The sequence below is a fragment of the Bombyx mandarina genome, chromosome 05 (assembly GCF_030267445.1).
Source record: "Bombyx mandarina strain Sakado chromosome 05, ASM3026744v2".
Lineage (NCBI taxonomy): Eukaryota > Metazoa > Arthropoda > Insecta > Lepidoptera > Bombycidae > Bombyx > Bombyx mandarina.
The window spans coordinates 6,950,677-6,972,749 of NC_143212.1; the positions used below are offsets into that span (position 1 = coordinate 6,950,677).

A 22,073-nucleotide genomic window follows, 5' to 3' on the forward strand; every position below is an offset into this window, starting at 1 on the left:
TTTTCAATATGTTTTACTAATGCATAATTCATTTCTCTTCTATAATAATTATTAATCTTAGATTACGAGTATATCACAGTCATCACTTTAGTATGTGAATTTATTTACCTATTAATAATATCTAAGCTAAACAGAACAAATTGACTAGTATAATTTCACATTCTTCGACAAGAACTAAAATGCATTTTATTATAAAATCTAATCGTGGTGTTGTGCTCTATAATCAGTTAAATGTTTGTGCACGTGATTATATGTAGCATTAGACATTATTATATCGTGGTAAATGAAAGCTATATAGTACTACGGCTATGTAGATGATTAGCTAATGTGTTTTAGCCGTATTAAATATTGCTCTACATCTATTTGTTAAGATTAATATTAAATGATTACATTTAGTGAGGAAGCTAAAAATTTGTTCATTTTGAAATCATTTTGAATTTTCAACTTCGGTATATTCTTCTGCATATTAATAATTTAATTGTTCTCTAATATTACTTAAATAAAAAATCTCCCAGCATCACGATATTAAAATTAAGAGCTAAATTAATTTCGAGATCATAAGCAATTGTTAAGAATTTTTTATTAAGAAACAGCAAAAGACATGATAAATTCTTAGTGAGTAACAATAGAATATCTTTTAAAGATTTTAAAGCTAAATTGATCATATTTGTCCTTAGTTACAAGATTGTCGCGCTAATAATTGACTACATTTTTTTCTGTGCTTACGCGTGACTTTTATTAGGCCATGGAATCATACAATAAATTACTTAAAATGAAATAAAACCTGAGCTGATATATACATAAGGTAATATCGCGCCAAAAGTAAAAGTTCATTTTCTATAAACAATAATTTAAAATTGCGAATTTAATATCTTAAATCGATATAAATCTTTTAATTTATATTCTTGAGCTACATTATATGACTTCAATTTTATTAATGAACAAAAAAAACATTGCCTATTTTAAAAAAAAAACTCTCGCAAATTTGTCATCGCGATAACCTAAAATGCTTCCTACAAAGCATATCTATTTATATGAATTTCTCAAGTTGAATTTCTATACATAGAAGCCAGTAAATGTGATAGTCTGGCCTTTTTTTTTGTAAATATATTCTAACTACAATAGCCAATTACGATAATAATGATTTTACAAATCTACTTAAATGCAATTGATCCCATTCCAGGCATGATGATTGTTTTTTTACAGATTTACCTATCGATCGTTAATATATATTTCAATGAAAAAATTAAATAATATTTGTGTCTAATTATCATTACAAGATATCATTTACGGTAAATACAATACTTATACGAGTCGACCATCAGTGTCGTTCAATTCGCTAGTTACATTTAACCGTTTAATGGACCCTTACACTTATTCTGTACCATTTACGTACGTACGTACATCCACAACAACGCTTCACAGGTTTTTGACAGTTAATTTACTGAACACTTCGAGCCTTGACGTGTTTTCACTGGGCACGTGTTATGTTTGTGTCTGACGTTTGGCTTTGGTCGCAGTTGAGCCGCCTCGCAGGCGATTCCGGTCACCCTCAGAGATAGTTAGGTCGCGATACACAACAAAGTACCCCCATGCCTTTGTACAAGGATCCTCTTCGCTTATTCCTCCACAGACCGTTGACGTCGTCACCTTTTAGAGCAACAGTAGTTTCTGCAACAATGTTTTTGATGTTAGAATTCATTCATACTTCATTGTCTTCGATAGCTGCGAAGCTTGCCTTTTAGTTTTAAAAATACCACGTGAATATACAGAACGAAGCCATTTGTTCCACAGCCTCGAGAGCTGTATATAAAAGAATATTTTGCCCGCATTCGGGGAGCGACTGTTCTTAATGTCAATGGAAGACGTTATTTGGCATGAAGCTCATAATCCTTTTATGTAAATGGGAGCTTGTCTTTTCCGTTTTGTAACGTGTAATTTAGAAGTATTAAGTAGAAGAAAAAAAAATGTCATTACCTAAATGATTGAGGTTTTCATGTTGCGGAAGATACTCTTGAATGTCATTTACTATCCTCGTTATTTCTTGTGTGTCCTTTGCAATACTGCACAACTCTTCTTGGTTAAAATCTGGCGTAATCTGCTTGCACAGCAAGATTTGACTGATGACGTTGCCAAAGTTGGACGGACCGGCGCGATTTTCTGCATAATCATAAATTTAAATGTGAAATTAACGTAAAGGTTTTTTAAAACAGTGCATCTTTAATGGGCGATGATCTTATATTTATTTATAAAATTTGACAGAAGGGTGAACGGAAGCTATGGGCTACCTGGGGTTTAAGGCTTACAGAACCTCAACGGCTTCATAAAGTGAATACCAACTACCATAAAACTTTCATATCGGCTGTCCCTTTTGTTAGATGCTGACAATACATGCTTCTAAATACCAGTAATGCATTAAATCTTCTGAACATCTAATGAATCGGTAATAGATAATTGTCAATTTGTTTTTGAGTTCGTGTGAGTTAACTTTTGATATTATTGTTCATCTAAATAATTTTAAAAGGTGGCGGTTTATTTCAATTACGAATTAAAAAAATGAGAAAGAAATTCTCAATTCATGACAAACGTATTTTTTCCGTAATGCAATTTAATTGTTTAAATATTCGTCAGCCCATTTAGTCCAATATTAATGGTAAATAAAAATAAGTTAGCCTATTTATGAACTATGTTGCTTCCATTTGATGGTTAATATCTCACCGTAATATGAAGTCATATCCATTGGAACTAGTTGGACTAATCTGTGACATTTGGCGAGCTCTCGCAGTAGTAGTTGTGACATGAAGTACAGCAGCACCAACTGTGGCTGCTCCGTGCAAATGTCATTGGTCGTGGACCTGCATTAAACATAATTTTTTAACCACGAACAAGGGAGATTTTATTTTTTATAAAGGCAACACTTTTTGCCCAAAGCAGTATAAAATGCTATTGAAACTTCGATTTTATGTCTCAACGTGGAGAGTGGAATTTTATTTGTGGGATCTATTTGTTCTGATTTTTTTCCCCTACCTCAACCTTGAACCGGACAAGTAAGTGAGCTCAAACCGGGAGTTTTGCTAATAATGGCCCTAGCAAGAGCAGTGCTTCGCAGAATCTACCACCTGATTGGAAACGCGACTTACTGAGAAGATCCAGCGAGAAACTAAGTGGGCGTGTTTTGATAGACGCTTAACAAAAGAATTAACATAAATTATTGAAAGTAAATGTATAAAATTACTTATTAGGATGATGTCATAAATAATACACAAAAATTGGTAACTTCGTTAATTGAATTAGATTGAATTAGATTTGGCTAAACATAAAACACTGACTAACAGTTACAAACACTAAATAAATTACATACACTACACAAGCATAAATTTTCCTCTGAATGTTTAACCTTTCATAAAGTTCCATGTAAGGATTCCGGTTCAAACGAATTCCCATGCAAAACTAGGAACATCAAGCTTGTTATCAGTTGTTAAATCGGCACACTGAAAACATTTATTAGTTTCCAGTTACCGAGAGAAGTCGGGAACTTTACTGTCGTAATTAGTTCTCTTTCGATTTTGACTTCGAAACAAACGAATGGATCGCCTTTTGAAATGCAAATAATTGGGTAGATCACCATTCCACCGGCTATTCGAATTTACATAAATGGCGACAATTTCATTTTAAAATGTCTTTAGTACGCAAGGTTTTCATTGCTAAACAACCTTTTAGCTACATATTCGGAGATTTATTTTCAAAAATCAAATGGTTCTCTTCAAATCCAAAATATTTCGTGATTGGACATTTTCTAAAATGTTTTTTTGTTTTTACCCAGTTTTTGTAACCCACTTTTACAGGAATACTAAGTTAGTATTTGACACGTATCGAGAACATTCGAATTAGATTTACGAAATTTGGCCTCCGTTGTTTAAATTTTCTAAAACTGTATTGTTTTCCACCTAATTTAATACATATTTACGTTTCAAGCCCAGGAGGCTACGCAGCCGTTCGATGTTGAGTCTGTACTATGTTGTCAAACACAGTAAATTGGTAAACTTCTGAACAATGGGATATTTGTTGTACGTTAATAATTATAAAATTCTAATTTAAGTGGACATACATTTTTTCGTAGTTTATAAAATTTCAAAGACATTTGGAACAATATACACAGAATTATATTAAAATTATGAATTTTTGTTTCAAAGCTATCATAGGTTCGTCGGTGACAGAAAATAATTCTTCTCATATTGTTTTTGTAATTGCTTCGTTGGTTTAATAGTTAGTAACACTGATTACGGTACTACGGAATTGAGATTTGATTCTCAGTTGCAGTCAATTCATTTCTCTGTTAAAGTAATTTAGTATTCGAAAAGGCTCCCGGACTCGATGCCTGGCTACTTTTTGTTATGAATATACAGGACACACGTCCTTTACTATGGAAGAACATGTTTGGGGCTCATTAAACGGGAAAATATTTCTTGTGATATTTGTAATCGAGTATCATTTGTGCTCCGACTTGAAGGTCTGTTGCTTCTTTTTATTTGAAACCGGTTAAAAACTGACGATCTAGCGATATATGACCCCATTCAAGTTGGCTACCATATGAGACGCCGAACGACGGGTAAGACATTTGCAAAGCCTTGAAGATTTTTACTATTAAGATAATGTTTGTGTAATTATTGAAGTTATTTACTTACTTTTTACAATTAGGCAGAACAAGTTGACTTGTTTGTTTGGTTGCTTCGACGCAAGCTCGTCGAAGGCGCCGCACGCGTTCCCGTAGCTCAGGGCAGTCGTGAGGCTGGCCGAAGTGTATCAGCAGATCACGAAATAAAGCGAGTTGCACGTTGATTTCCGTTATCAGCTGTGCAAAAATTAATTTGTAAAATTACGAAAAAATTTGAAGCACCTAAGAGCGCTGTAGCGCAATTTTTAAGAAATTCGCTACTAATATCGAATGATGAGTCTGTGCTGTCATTCACATTCTGGGAAATATCGAATGTTCTGGCCTAGGTACCTAGTGTGTGTTCACCATCTAATATCGTGCGGTAAAAATCAAACCTGGATGACTTGTATCGGAAAGCAGCCATGTGTTTTAGTTTCAAAGGTAGGAAAACGCGCAATTGACATTTCAGATTGTGCCATGTCCCTGACTGATGGTATGCGCGCTTAACAGGCTAGCTACGAAGCAATTGATACCGTTTCAGACATGATTAGTAATTTTTTAAACAGATTTATCCTCGTTTATATATTTTACCAAATTTATCCTTCTTCCCTCATCTCTTAGTATCTGAACGAATTTGTTAAGCAAACAAGTACATATTTACATTGTTTGCCGTGTATATTCTATTTCAATACTTACTACCTTCAACATTGTAACAAATATTACGATAACAGAAACCTATTTCAAAGTTCGCTTCAATTCTCCGATAAATCGTATATGTGTAACAACAGTTTTAGCGTTTACAATATAAACGGTATTGCGAGAAATCGCGTCAAAATCACGTAACACGTCCGAAATGAGAACTTACTTATTGAATTTAATATTGACAGAGGCAGAGTTCTTAAATTGCATTTTGCACTAGTTCAGTTATGTGAATAGATACAATAGATTATACAATGTACTTCTAGAATACTGATATGTATAATGTTAATTTTCGGATGATGGTATTAGCGATGCGTGGAGGTCTTTACAGCTTCACCAGAAAAGTTGGGCGAACTCAAAGGTCTACCTGTGAGGAGGGGGTTGACTTTTCGAAGAAAGTCACCCCGCCCTCCCTTCTGTCGTCGTGGCCTAAGGGATAAGACGTCCGGTGCATTCGTGTTGAGCGATGCACCGGTGCTCGAATCCCAGGCGGGTACCAATTTTTCTAATGAAATACATACTCCACAAATGTTCACGATTCATTTCCACGGTGAAGCAATAACATCGTGTAATAAAAAGCAAACCCACAAAATGATAATTTGCATAATTACTGGTGGTAGGACCTCTTGTGAGTCCGCACGGGTAAGTACCACCACCCTGCCTATTTCTCCCGTGAAGCAGTAATGCGTTTCGGTTTGAAGGGTGGGGCAGCCGCTGTAACTATACTCCGGTAACCACTTAACACCAGGTGGGCTGTGAGATCGTCCACCAATCTAAGCAATATGAAAAAAAGGATATGATGATGGAGTACAGTGATCTGTGCATTGCTTATTGTTAGCACTAGGACTAGAACTATCGAACAGAACTGATTATTTCTTAATTATTGAAGGATCGGGGCATTATGTACCTGCGTCTCAAACGAGAAAACATTAGCTACAGCTCTCGATTTAAAAGAGCATGGCCGTGATTTTCTCGGGGAAAGAACCACTGTCCTTTTAGCTGTTTTAGTTTAGTAGGAATTTTAACTCCAGCCGCGGTCTGAAGCATGATTAAGAATTTGTTAATGCTGGATTAGTAAAAAAAGGCCTATCGTCAGCGAAGGTTGCTAGCTAGGTGGGGCCGCCGAGGAATATAATTAATATAGAGGAGCAAGGAGTTAATTGAACTAAGTGGCACTCCGGCCGTGGATAGAACGAGATTCCACGATCCGATATTAAAATTAACTTACATACTGTAAAAATGAATTAAACTAATAAATTAGACTAGAAGAATTAAACATAAAATATTATTTTGGTTGATAAAAAAATTAATAATTTCAGTATGTAAATTGTAACAGTCTGATAAAGCAACTAGATAAATACGATTTTGAATCAAAACTGTAAATCAGATAGCTGATAATGATTACAAAAGATATAAAATTTCGGTCATGTGAAGTGGGCTCTTTGAAGAAGTACATGCTGTTCTTGCATTTAAATAAAAATAATATTATTTAAAATCCAAAAAGAAAAAGGAATGTCTCAATTAAGGTATCTGCGTAGGTTTTTGTAGCTCATTATTGGTCCAGAAATAAACGACTCTGAAAAATATTCAGTCGCTCGTGAACCAATCCCAATAATTCCCCTCGCGTCTTAATTAAATATATTCTCTTCGACTGGTATAGACTATAGACGCGCAAGAAAATGTAGCGACTCAATCAGACGTAAATGCTTCAATATATCTACGTATTGTAATCAATTACGTTTAGGGACGTGGAAATGAAGCGAAAAAGCGGAACGATACGTATTGCATTTTCGACTTAATGACTTATTTTGAGTCATCGCGTTAGTGCAATAGTAAAGACTAGAGCTCCCGCAGTAGTCGAAATTCGACTATAATTAATTGGGATTGTAAGTTTGTACACTTAAATGATTGTATTTTATACTTCTATAATCACAAATTTCGGTAAGACTACACTATAGAATATATTAACAAAGACAAAAATATTTAATCTCAATTTGACAACAGACGTCAAGAACAAAAGTTTGACAATAAATAGTATGCATGCGTGTGTGCGTCAAATACATGGTATGTAGTGTGTGTAATGTTTTTTTTATTAATTTAATGTATCGTTTAAGCATTATTTAAAAAAAATAATTAGCATTGTGCACTACTTCTCTATATTCTCTATAAGTGTGGAAAATTACATATTCCTCCGTCCGCGCAATTTTCTTAAAAAGGGATACAAAGTTTTTGCTTCACGTATTAATATATAGATTACTTTAAATGCTAACAGCAGTTTACTGATGTTGAGAAAATGATAACTGCTTTCTTCTATTTCGTGTTTAATAACGATAACAAAGCGACGTAACTGTAACATAAAATCACGAATGAAAATAAACCGAGTACGTAGTTGATATTCCGGAAACTATAATACAGTGTATTTATTGAGATTCTTTCAATTAAAAGACGAGTTTCGAACAATAACCGCCTCGTTTCGAAATTGAGTTCGAGTTTCAGTAATCTAAATAATAAACAAACTCCTTATTCCTTGACAGACGTTCTCCTTGAACGTTTAAAATTTACTCCGTAATGATTGCGTGAGGCCTCATTATTTAATGAATGTCACACGAAAACGTTCGTAGCATGATAGAAAAACATAAAAAGCGACATGTTTATGATAACAAGTCCGATTATAACGTATTGGTTTTGAATTTATTTATTTAGTAACAGAATATGGGGCCATTTACGTTGAAAGATTTACTCGAATGCCTACTTCAATACATAATCAGACGAAATAAGAGATTTCCAACTACGTTTTCTGGCCAATGACTAAATTAAAACAGATTGTATAAATTAATATCGGAGTACGAATTAACAAGAAAAGTTTCGTTTAATTAACGTACGAACTGAAGCGTGAAAACGAAATAAACAAAAGATTTTCTTCATTTTATTTTTGTAGGGATACAGAGCGACGTACCTACATAAATGAGCCGTGTGTGTTTGTTCAAATACTGTTCGCGTTTACATTTTAGATTCCTTATGTGTGAACTCACCGCAAAAATATTATATTTGTACTGATATTAGAATACGAACTAAATATCGTTTTGGAGTTCTATAATCGAATGAATTGACTTATAATTAAATCAGTCGCAAATATCGTGTAATAAAGTGTCCAATACACTTATTTAGAAAAGACGAAGAGTTTTGAGTGATGCGACTGTTATGGGGTACAAATCTCGCAAGCAGAAGTAAACAAACTTGTAATCAAAGGTTTGTTAAATACTAAGTATTTATGCACGACATATGATCTCATTGTCTAATAAAAACAAAAGCTTGCACAAGATTTTTAAAGTATTTAATTAATAGAGTTAAGGCATATTGTGAGCGAAGTTGGGGAAAAAGTGTTTTCGCATTATAGTATGTATGAACTTGTAATAAAATCGCTTTGCCTATACTATTTGTATCTGGCTGGTTTTGATATCACTAAAAGTTTAAATTTAAATTTTAAAGAAGATAATTCCAAATTCAAATTAGGAAAATGTGTGATATTCATTTATTTTTCGTACTGTCAAGATGAGTGAATCTAATGAAAATATTCGATACATTTTAAAATTTTACTACAAAAAAGGTAAAAATGAAAGGCAACCCGCGAAAAAAATTTGCGATGTTTGTGGACCTAGTGCAGTGTCTGTGAGAGTAGTACGAATTTGGTTTAAGCGTTTTTAATCCGGAAATTTTGATGTCAAAGGTGCACGTCGCTCAGGTCGCCCTGTTACGGATAAAATGGATGCCATTTTAAAAAAATAGAGCAAGATCGGCATATCAGTAGTTACGACGTAGCTGAACCTTGTACCTTGCAAGCTCACTGAAAGAAACCTAATGAATCGTGTACTCATTTGTGATTCTTTATTACGACGTAATGAAACCAAACCATTTTTGAAGAAGCTGATAAACTGGTGATGAAAAGTGGATCACGTAGGACAAGAACGTGCGAAAAAGGTCGGTCAGGCTACACAGACTGTGGCGAAACCCGGGTTAACTCGCAACAAGGTGATGCTGTGTGTGTGTGGTGGGATTGGAAGGGCATTATTCATTATGAGCTGTTAGCACCAGGCAGGACCATCGATTCTGAACTCTCCTGCGAACAACTGATGAGATTAAGCCAAGAAGTTGAGAGAAAGCGGCCGGAATTAATCAACAGAAGGGAATCACACATTTTTAGCTACTCAGCAAAAATTAAGAGAGCTTGGCTGGGAGGTGTTAATGCATCCGCCGTATAGTCCTGATGCACCTTCAGATTTCCACCTGTTTCGGTCTCTTCAGAATTCTTTAGGCAGTGTCAGGTTAACATCACGAGAGGACTGCCAAAACCAATTGTCGCGGTATTTTGATCAGAAGCCCCACAATTTCTACAGCAATGGGAACATGTCCCTACCTACAAGATGGCAAAAAGTTATCGAACAAAATGGTACCTACATTACTTTAGTTAAATGTAAATAAAATATATTAAAAAATGTTTTTATATATTTTATTATATATACTAATTTTCTTAAAAATGCGAAGAAACTTTTTCCCCAACCTATGATATACGTATATTAGAATCCTATCTGTTTTTGCTGTGAAATATCATGCGTTTCGCTTTAAAGGGTCGGACAGCCGGCATCGTATCAATTATGACTTCGAACTTATATCTTAAAACGGAATTCACGTCCATGAGCTCCGGTAAATAATTAATTGTGAGCCGTGAGCTCGTCTGGCCCAGATACGCCCATGTACGAAAACAATAAAAATGCATTTGCGATTTTAAAAAAAAAACACGTAACCGTAATAAAATCCCGTGTATAACCTTCGGAATTGCACAGTAAAGTGATAATTCAATGTCGAGGTTTGCTGAGTGTCACGTTCCAATTTATTATTCAATTAGCGATATTTTTTATGAAATTTTTATTCTTCGGTATAAAACCGAATACGCTAAATCAATTAAAAATTCTAACGATTTCTTTATTCTTAATTCGTCTAGTACTTAGGATCAAAATACAAATGAAGGCTCGTTCTATGCATCTTCGGAATTTCAAATAATTTGCAGAGAAACTAAAGCATCGGTAGTGCCCCTCAATTGATTTTAGTGGTGGTAGGACTGTTTGGTATTTCTATAGCGAAGCGGTAATGGGATTGAAAGTCAGGTCCGAGGTGTGAGACTGTCACGGTGTTATTATACTCGTACAGCATGGAAGGCAGCGGCTTGGCTTTGCATCTGGCATTGCTGACGTCCTTGAGCGACAGTAACCGCTCACCATCAGGTGGGCCATATGTTCGTCTGCCTACAAGGGCAATAAAGAAAAACAAGAAAATGAATCTTTGACGTTTCAACATGAGTGGCGACATATGTATATATGGGCTCAGATAACCATTTAGCACCATATATGAGTCGTCTATTATCAAAGGTGGCAATCTGTGCATTTGGACAAAAAAAAATTATTGATATGTCAATACAGATTTATTTGAATATAATCGTCTCCTTCAAAGAATACGGTTCAAAACCTGCATTAAATAAAGGTTAATAGTTAACCTGTTATTTATCTAAGATGTCGTTCCGAAGAGTTTTGTGACTGCCAATGGAATACAAAGTCAATAATTCGTTTTTCTGATTTACCAATCATTGTCCAAAAGTCAGATTGCCGCCTTTGATAATAGTCGACTCATATGTAAAAAATAGTTTTCCATTAAATTTTGAAGTAAAAAGTAGTTTCATAAAATATGTAGACATTTAACTACATACGAGTATATGCTTCATTGTTTGACTTAGACATGCGGTGTTAAATAATTAATGATATTGTTATGTTGACCATGGTAATTGTTGTTTAACACCTCAATATGTGCATAAGACAATAGCGGAGTAGACAGCAAATGGGTTTTTGAATATTTCAAGACGAATGTGATATGTTTTAGGTATTTTATGGCAAACGGTGGTGATCTTGACTAGAATAAAACATTTATGTTAATCAATGATTTCAAACATTTCAGGGATATTTGATATTTATTAAAAAAATAACTCTATTTTTTAATTACGCTTGTGGGTACAACTTTTTAATTTGCATTCTAAAAACCTTTCTTTCGCGTTCGTTAACTAAATATGGACGATTCTTAAAACGGTTTTATTCGATTTCTTGTTTACTTGCCTATTTGTTGGACGCAAGTGTTGCGGTGCCTTTCAAAGTTCCTTTCTGATGAGATTTGAACATTAAACATGGCTGACAACAGAACGAAACCGTAATACTGAATTGTTTACAAGCATGAGATTAAAACGCTGGAATTCATTACTCTTTCCATAAAGACGAGAGGCACAATGACATGTAATATATATGAGAGCAGTGTACGAATACTCACACAACAGTACAGATCTAACGCTGTTGTTACAATTTAAGTGATTTTTTTAAACGTAGATACAGGGTGCAGTGGCGTAACTAGGTAACCAAGGGCCCTGAGGCAAATTACAAAATGGGACCCCACTGCTATGTAAGCTGATTAGGTTTTATCAAATAAAAATATGAAATAGTTTAAAAATGCTAAGGTACTTAAGCTCTTTTTATGCACTGTAGGGTAGGTAATAAAAATATTAAACGATACCAACATAAATTACAACTAATACTTGGTGTAGGTTTGGCTAATAAAACGAAATAGAGAAGATTCAAGCGTTTATTATATAAAGGTCTGGCTGGGGACCGAACCTCCTACAAGGTCCCCGCGCCTAGGGTGCGCGCGGGGTATGTGGGACTGGTCCGCGACTGCGAAACCGCGGGTCCAAGAATGTTTTCAGGGCCCTACCGCACTAAGAAACTCCCCGGCACTCTTCGCCCAAGCGTCCGATCCTCTCCGAGGTCAAAACCCGGATGGGTTACCGCGATGAACACTACAACCAGACGGTGCAGCTCACCCCAAGGACGCCTGGCCAACGGAGCCTTCGAGGCTTAACTCGAATGCACAATAAAACGCACATCGTAGAATAATAAAACACACATATCACTATCCGTCAAATTGACAACACTACCAACCTACAGAAAGAATTTAGGGGAATTCCCTAAGCATAACTTTTGAATTTCTCTCAACTGAGTTGTCATGATTAAAGTGGGGTATGCAATCTGTCATATTTATTTTAAAAATAGGAGATATTTCCAAAGCTCGATCGAGATTTCTGGTAAAGATTCGAGGGCCCCTTGAACTTGAGGGCCCCGGGGCACTGCCCCACCTGGCCCCTGGGTAGCTACGCCACTGACAGGGTGTAATCAATTAGTACATAACAGAATTAATGCCGCCCTCCACCGCCTCGAGATCGCAGACCTAATTGTATTTGGATAACCGCTGTGTACACACTTAAATTGTAAAATTTGACTATTTACCAGACTTTGAATACTCAGGGTCTATGTATCTGTGGTCGATAGCAAACATTTATTACTCAGGTACCGGGTATTGTAGATAATTAACAATGTTTGAATATGTTTTCATATTTTATTATAAAATGAGGTCCCAGAGCCTACTCTGGACACAGCTAACGCCAATACCTATATTGGCGTTAGCTGTGTCCCTGGTCTTACTTATGTCCATGAACGAAGGCGGCTACTCCTCATTAGGTGCTCCGTGTGACAGCAATAAAAAAAATCTGCCTCAAAAAATAATAGGACCTCTTTTCATTCTGTATCGTCGATATATTTCCTTACTTGTAATTAATATGTACTAAGAAGGACATATTACTCTAAATTAACTAATTCAATTTTATTATAATTAAAGCTTACTAAATAATTTTGGAGTGACACACTTTCATCATACATAATATACAAATATAGGCACAAATTTTGTTAGACCTACATTCGTGGAACATAAAAGATGTGCACAACGTGAAAATGATCAGATAACTCGTTATTCAGTACCGGTGACATTAAGGTGTAAAGATATGCGATGCTTACGTGATATACAGACATTTACCTTACAGTCGAATCCGATCCTTATTTGATGGGTTTTAAGCTCGTATTTGAGTGTAAAAAGCTTAGGTTTTATATGACGAAAAGGAAAATATTTTCTTAGTCTCTGATTTGTTAAATCTTTTGAATACATGGCACAATATATAATAGTTCTGATTTGTTTAAAAAACAATAGTAATGCAGTAGTAACAGTGAGATCGAGTGTAGGAGCAGCAGGGACGAGCTATTAACTAAAGCTGGCTGGAGATTCGCGAGCTCCTTGCGTCCAGTTTGTCACAGTACACATTCGCAGTAATGCTGTTTTTTTATGTTTGAGAAGTCACTAGTGGCCCGGCGGCCTTTCCAGTTTTATCAGGGCAGGTGGGCGAGCAAAGGCTAAGCCAGGAGGGGTGGGATTTGTTAACAGCTGCTCAAGCGCCTCCAGTAATTCTGGTGCCATTTGTCAATTCAAGCTGTGATAAATTGTACCGACACTAGACCACTAAACAGTGATCAAAACTTTTTAGGCGCATTTTTTCGCTTGGGGCATTCCCTAGGTGCTGAATTAGGGTCTAACCGATATGATGACCGGTTACAATTATCTAAAAGAATCCCTTTTTCACGGAAAATGACAGCGACAGTGACAGATTCAAAATTCCTTCATTTCTGTATGTGTTAAGAAATCCAAGGTGTATGTACCTTAACGCGTTCGTCGCGCTGGCGATCGTTCAATTCGTGCTGCACCCACTGATCAAGTTTTTTTACTTTTCCAATTCGATGGGTGGACGAGCTCACAGCCCACCTGGTGTTAAGTGGTTACTGGAGCCCTTAAACATCTATTACGTAAATGCGCCACCCACCTTAAGATATAATTTCTAAGATCTCAGTATAGTTACAGCGACTGCCCCACCCTTCAAACCGAAACGCATTACTGCTTCACGGCAGAAATAGGCAAGGTCGTGGTACCTACCCGCGCGGACTCACAAGAGGTCCTACCACCAGTAAGTAACATATGACCCAATATTGCTTTGCTACTAATCTTGAAAGCTGCCGCTAACTCGACGGTTCTGTCTACCGTATCGTCAGCTTTGACTATCGCCTTTAATTCGTCGTTTACTTTAGTTTTCGGGCGACAAATTACAGTTCAATTTTTAGGTAAAAAATTTCATGTCGGAAGTTATCAAACCAATAATGAGTCGTGCGTTTTTTTGTAGTGTTCACTCAGTAAACATCATTAATGTTTGTGAACCATTTGTGCGGTATTGCTACTGCGATGGAACTCGTATCCCGGTAATTACTCGTATTTTTATCGTGTCCATATTGATGAAAAAGATACAAATGTATTGAAAACAGAACACTAATCCACACATATATATATTCCATACCTTTAAAATGAAATTCATTTGAATTTACAATTTATTGCGAGCTATACATAAATCACGTTCCAAATAGCCAGTATTGTAAAACGGTAACTTTATAGGTAAAGATCTATTTTTTATATTACCCGCTCTAGGATCGGCCATTGTTACTATTGTTCATTAATTATAATAAATTAAGGCATGGTTACAAACTGAATTTACACACCCACACACACACACACACACCCGCACACAAAATTGCGGTGTATATCTTAAAGGTTAAGTACACTGTAATTAGTTACGGAACAGAACAAGTTAGAATTATTATACAAATATTGTTAATCATAAAAATAGCTGTTTTAGATGTATTGAGTATTTTTAAAAGCATTTCAGCCTAGCATACAAAATTAAAGATGGCACAAGAGAAAAAAATTGAAGCAGCGATCTCTGCAAAGAGCTTATTGCACCAATGCGGAAATACGACTTCTTATGAAAAGCTTCGGCTTCAGTTTTATTTGTCGAAGCGGAGAAAAGATTTGGATACGAAATTGAAGTAGCGATATTAGGGAGAAATAATGTTTCAGTGGTTACCCTAATAAAAAGGGATTCTAAATCTTTTCCGCGGTTTAATTAAGCTCTTGAAAAATCTTCGTTTTTTTTTTACTTTTCGATCCCAAGCATTAGGTTTGGGTAGAAAAATAAGTTTATCCAGGCGATTTCGAATAACATTCTTGGGGCCGCGGTCTGCTCCCAACAACTGGATATCGTCAAGTCCCACACAACCCGCGTGCCGCCTAGGCGCGGATACCTCGTATGAGGTTCGCCCCCTGCCCAAAAAGAAAAGGCGAATTCGAATACCGGTTTGCTCTGATTAATACACACATGCCGCAAATTCTGTCGTCGCGCAAGTTCCTCTATTGTTTTTACTGGTGGTAAGTACTATTATGAAGCCTCCACGGATGACTGGTCTTAGTGATTCCAGATATTATGACACAATTTCACGAGCTCGTAAAGACTGACTTAGTATTTGTAATTATTATTTTTTGCGCGGACAGATCCGCAAGTCCACATAGTGTTATGTAACCATGTCGAAAGCCACTTGAGCCTATTAAGATCACGATGTAAATTCTACCACCGACATTGAGACATAAGGTCTGAGCCCCGATTGTGTAGTATAGAAACTGTCCCGCCGTTAAACCGGAAAGTATAACTGCTTCACGGCAGAAACTGGCAGAGCGGAGACACCTACCTGTGCAGGCTGATACCACGCCCTACACCGGCCATTAGGATAATTCAATTTATTTTGCGGATTCCAGTTTTATTACTCGATAATATTTCTTTATCGTGAAAGTCATTTGTGAAAATATCTCGAGTACATATTTCATTATTGTCGGATTTGATATTGTGGTATACATTCACTGTGGGATTTGAACACTGGCGTGGTGGTCACAACGACTAATTTATATTATCTAATATATATGTATTATACTTACTGAAGAAGCTGTTGGCTCTGACTCACGGTGGTAAGTAGACAGATGTCGAGTAGGTCCCGCCATAGTGACGTCACTTTACTACATATTACTAGGTTTATTGCTTCTAAAGTAGTTTAAACCAATTTAAATTCACTTAGTTCTTGCATTGTAATCTAAAATTAAATCCTTATTCGTTTTCCACTTTGAGATTCATTAGGAAATTTCAGATTTAAAACAGGTTAAAAATTTATTATGAAATTAATTACGTATTTATCTTTTAGGAAAAATAACTACCGTATAATTACACAATTCGCGGGTTGGCCGATATTTGATTTTAGAAATATAGCCGATGACTTAATTAATATTATTCTGAAATCATAACAGTAAATTTCATGCTAGAAGGAAAAAATATGTAAAGACGAGAGAGAATACGGGCCTGGTACTCGTTTGACTACCCGATGGTGAGTGATTAACGTTGCTCATGGAAGTCAGCAATACCTACCAGGGGGAAAGCCAAGTCGCTATCTACCGTTGAATATACATATATAAATGAAATATGTTTTATTATAACTAATCACATCATTACGACCGAAATTACGACCGAAGCTAATATTGTAGGAACACCAAAATACGCTTTGCAGAAATAGGACAGAGCTTCCTTTCTAAGCCCCACTTAAAAACTTTATGTTTATACCCTAGAATACTATAGAGCGATTGGAATTATTTCGTCGATGATGTACTAAATGTAATTCGATTTTAGATCTAAATAATTTTTTACTATTTCTTAGATGGGTGGACGAGCTTACAGCCCACCTGGTCTTAATTGGTTACCGAAGCCCATAGACATATACAACGTAAATTCGCCACCCACCTTGAGATATAAGTTCTAAGGTCTCAAGTATAGCTATTATTATAGTTATATATTACAGTATTTAAATAAATAATTTCATCAAATATTTTTGCTGTTGTAAATCTTTTTATGATACGAACAGACGCACTAAAGTAAAACTAGATAATAATATGTTTTATTACAGACGCAGGCGTAGATACTCAGTTTGTAGTGACGTGGACCAGAGCGGATGATATCCATGATCGGCTTACGTCCCTTGTTGTAGGCGGATTAGCGCCATTTATGAGATCGGACACTGGCTTTGTGGAATACAAGAGCTGTGAGTGTTTAATTTTTTACCAAGATACTTTGGGGATTGTCTCTGATGAGGATACTTTTTTTGTTATATACCCACTAAAACGGGAAAATTGTTCATATACATAGATTGTAGCACTGATAATTGTTTTGCCACGACTCTTTTATTAAAATAATAATAGATTATTATTTCAATTCAGATGGAGATCGTAGTCGTTATTTCATCTCTTTATCTATGAAATCGGATAAAAAAAATACCAACATAATTGTTATAAAAAAAATACAGTTCAAAACTGAAACTGATACAGTTGTTGCTTTTTTTAAGTTTTAAGGCTTAACTTTATAGGTCAATTCTCTACTTTAAGGGTTTCTCTATTTTAATATAATATAAAATAATTTAATATTGCGAGATGTAATAATTTGATGAAAAGCTGTTTACCATTTTTTTTATGTAACAAAATCGTCATAGAAAATTTAGTCTAACATTAAGAGAATATCTAGAAACGGTAACCTTTTTAAATATATAATGAAGATAAAGTTGAAAATTTTTTTCAGATACATTGAAATAATACAATCTCAATGTTTCATACAAAAACACATCAGATAGTCTTAACCTTAATATTTCTGTTTTTCACAGGGGAACGCTTTTAATGTACAGCACTAAAACTTTTAATGCGAAATAAGACAATTCCCGGAGGATAATGATGTGTAGTGAATGTTTTTCTAATTTAAATATTCGTGACTCTCAGTTTCTGAGATATCTTATACCTTTAAACGAGCAATTCTTGTATATTAATTTATGTATATATAATCTGAATCTCGGACACGGAAAATTTTGTATACAGGGGATTTCGGGGGCGATAAATCGATCTAGCTAAGATTTATTTTCAGAAAATGTTGTTTTATTCGTGTTTTCAATAATCAACTCTTCCCGACATCTATTGGCGAATAATAATACTATTGAGGGCAACTAACCGCTTTAAAGACACAACAAGATGGCGTTATAAAAAAAAACCGAGCAAAGCTCGGTCATCAACTAGTATGAAGAAACTAAACCTGACAAAATGGTTCGAATGTCTTCGAGTCACGCTATTAACAGGACGCAGTATATTTTTTTGTGAAGACCTACTTTCTTCGATCATAAATATCTTATATATTTATCAAAGGTACATCACCTTTGTAAAAATTCAGGACGTGAAAAGACACCCTCCAAAACCGAAACGGGAATAAATAACTAACTTATGTAGACAAAAAAAAAACATTTATTAATATACAATTGAGACTTAACCTCAGAACTTATATATCAAGGTGGGTGGTGACGTTTACGGTGTTGATGTCTTTGGGCTCTAGTAACCAATTAACTAATACCTAATAACCATTAATAGTTCACCTTCCTGTGAAATAAATAAAAAAAAGATATGTGGTATCGTGGGACACCGGATAGGAATGAAGTTCCATATTATAAAAATTTTAATTTTAAGATCTATTCGAGGTATAAAGAAAATGATTCGAGTGTACATTTTTTATTATGATTTTTTTTATTGATAAACATAAAAATAACCGAAAGGGTCAACCACTCCGCAGTGCAATGAAGCAGACTCGCCCTGGGGGAACCGCCTGCATGATCACGGTATCCCTCTACGCCAGGTAAGTATGATTTAGCAAGAGAAATACGAGAACGTCTATCAACTGTGTAACGTCTCACCGCGATTCAAGAATTGTTGAATTTACGTGCAGCGACATCTGTTGATAACAAAGTAAATAGAAAAATCTTACGTTACGGACGTTTTTTCCCGGTTAGAGTACCCCTCCGCATCGTCCCATAAGGAACTTTGTTCCAAAAGAAACCTAAGTATAAATACCTATCGTATTGATCAGTAAAATTTTACTGAACCAGTATTGTAGTCAAAAAGAACTCGCATCCACTTTTCGCGTTCTCTCAAGGCCGTAAATCTCACGCGTTAGTAGAATTTTTATAATACATTGCGTGTTATGCAAAATACATTTAAAAATTAAATTTTTAATACATAATTTTGACTTCCATCGAGTTGGAAATCACCAGCTGTCTTAAGTATTCGTTTTGTTGGACGATTTCAATACACCCTACAAACAACAGAGGTAAGATGCTAGTTAATGCGTACATTGAGGTTCAATCAAACACTAATTAGCTATTTAAATGAAATTGTTAGAGTTACTATTAAACAAAAACACGAAATGATCGAATTGCAATGACGGAAAAAGAATTTATTTGGAAACAGCTAGGAAAGCAATTGTTTTTTTTAATTCAAATCAGTGTATTTTTTCAGAGTCAGGGTGTTTTGGAAGCGTCGGTGGATATCATAATACTTCTTATTTCAGCCGTGAGCAAAACGTTAGATCCAGACTGAAGGGTTTATTTTTAATTTTTATTACCCTTGTAGGCAGACGAACATACGGCCCGCCCGATGGTGAGTGGTTACCGTCGCCCACGGACGTCAGAAATGCCAGTTACAGAGTCAACCTGCTGCCTACCGTTAAGTTTTATTTGTCAATAATACTGACAGTTCCATTTCACGTCTCTATTGCAAGGCGGTATTCACCTCGCGATGTCGCGCGCGCGATGAAGTAATGCAACGATTGCGGGTTGTACATTGTTGTACCATCAAGACAAAGACATTGCTTTCCGGTAGCATTCCTGAGGTACGCCGTTAGTGGTGATCCATTACCATACGATAGAGCCTGCTTATTCTCTCATAGAAATCAAGGAAATACATAGCATGTTAAAATTTTATGATTGTGAGCAAAAACTAGTTGAATTTGTAATAAGAACAAAAAAAATTACACTTCTGCCAATCTAGTGTTATAATGTCAACACAATGTATCGACTCGTGTTTCAATCAATAATGCCAGCAGCTCTGTAACAGATAATAATTTATATCTGCTCATATTTCTATATGCTGCACAACGGTTACGCCCTCACGGCTTCTAGTTCGGTGATATAACAAAAAAAGCTTTTACCTTTCAATTATAAAAAAGCGAAACCTAAAAATAATTCTTAAAGTCATACTTTTTAAAAAAAAAACTTGAGTTTATTATAATTAAAGTTTACTCGATAATTATTTCGATTACTGGTGGAGGTGCGTATTTTAAGCACGCGCGGTTGGGTACCATCAACCTGGCTATTTTTGCCGCAAAGCTATCACAGGTTCCGATTAAGAGGGAGGTTAACGAACATTAAACAGTATATTTGAGACTTTAACGTTTTGTCTCAAGGTCCCAAGGTGCTATGCCGCCCATTCACGTTGTGATGACTGTAGGCTTCGGTCACCACTTTACACTAGGTTGGTCATGCACTCGTTCAAACATAGCCCACTGAGTTTCTCGCCGGATCTTCTCAGTGAGTCGCGTTTCCGATCCGGTGGTAGATTCTGCGAAGCATGGCTCTTGCTAGAGTTCGTGTTAGCAACGTCGTTAGGTTTGAGCCCCGTGAGCTCACCTACTAGCTTGGTGACGCTGATATGGTCTCTCTAGACGATCAGCTTAAGTAGGGGAAAAAAATGTTCAACCATATACTCGATAGATACATGAAAAAATTGAAGAGCTAATAAACTGCTTGACCCGTAATTTTTCATGTACTACTTTTACAATCTGATCTACCCTTCTTAAGGCTTAACGATGCTACTCTCAAAACCCTAAAGTATTCGATATATCGAAAATTATAAAATGGAAATAATAAGCCCAACATTAAACTGTAACATTAGTTTTACTTATAAGATTCTCCTAAAATATTCAAAAGATCGTATAATAGGACTGATAAATATTTATATCATATACGAGTATTAATCAAAAACTGTCGGATCTGACAGAATCAATAAAGTATGGTAGTTATAGCCTAATGTTTAGTTTACGTTGAAATCTAAGCTAAATGTGAAAAAAAACACGTAATTATTATATTAAATAGTTAAATTGTGGTAGGTAATAGCCGTCGGAAACTTTTGTGGATAAAATTATTCGGCCGCCCGCGAACATTAAAATTACTGTCACTTTCGCGCGAAAGACAAGGGATGACCCGGAATGAATTACAAGATATTTCCATGACAAATGTTCCGACTTCAGAATTTTGGGTACGCAATGTTTTTAAATTTTAAATGAACCGAGATAACAAACAGATTTTATTACGTATAACTTTTGTAAGAACAAGTTAATCCGTTTATTTAGTACTTAATACCTCAAAGGTTCATTCTGTGATTTTGTTAAAGTCTGAGAAATCTAATTTGGTACAGATAGCTGTAACCTGATCACGATTTTACCGAAGTAATTATCTCTCCTTGACCCTTCAATAAATCGTAATTAATCGAGATAAATATGTATTACGAACTAATCGTCGAGTAGAAACAACTTATTCTGTGAATTCATTGTGTGAATGTAAAGTCAAGCGCGCACGTAATTAACACAAACCGATAAGATTTAATTTTCTCTAAGCGTAAAAATTCTCAAGAATTACAAACTACAAAGAAATATTGTTCAGTGTTAATCTATCCGAGATAATTCTTTCTTGTCAATGCTTACTTAATTTAGAGTGCTTGCGAGAAACAAACATATATTCAATATTTTACTAAATACATAATATAAACAATATAACCACGGATAATATTTCCTGTATCTATAATTCATTGAATTCAAATACTAGGTGAAAGTTTTGAGTAAGTTGGCTGTGGCTACGCGCGCGGCAGTCGCGATAGTAGACTCGTAGCGCAACGAGACAGCAAGGCGCGGTGATGGCGTGTAAGAAGGCTGGGCCGCCGGAGCCCGACTGCCGCAACAGAGCACTCG

The 22,073-nt window shown here is 35.6% G+C and overlaps 1 protein-coding gene across 5 annotated transcripts in view; it reads right to left on the minus strand.

Annotated features, from left to right (window-relative positions):
- The window catches only part of dcma (syntaxin-like domain-containing protein decima), an 88,107-nt gene continuing 66,034 nt past the window's right edge, over nt 1–22,073 (minus strand). The window contains exons 1-6 of one of the 5 annotated variants that reach the window (XM_028169446.2): nt 21,886–22,037; nt 16,139–16,290; nt 4,686–4,852; nt 2,719–2,855; nt 1,978–2,160; nt 1–1,671 (exon numbers count right to left, since the gene is read on the minus strand). In XM_028169446.2, the coding sequence (XP_028025247.1) occupies nt 1,553–1,671; nt 1,978–2,160; nt 2,719–2,855; nt 4,686–4,852; nt 16,139–16,201 (669 nt within the window). In that variant the 5' untranslated portion in view covers nt 16,202–16,290; nt 21,886–22,037 and the 3' untranslated portion in view covers nt 1–1,552. Of the gene's footprint in view, nt 1,672–1,977; nt 2,161–2,718; nt 2,856–4,685; nt 4,853–16,138; nt 16,410–21,882; nt 22,038–22,073 lie in introns of those variants that run through there. The other 4 variants (XM_028169444.2, XM_028169447.2, XM_028169443.2 and 1 more) reach the window with 4 other exon arrangements.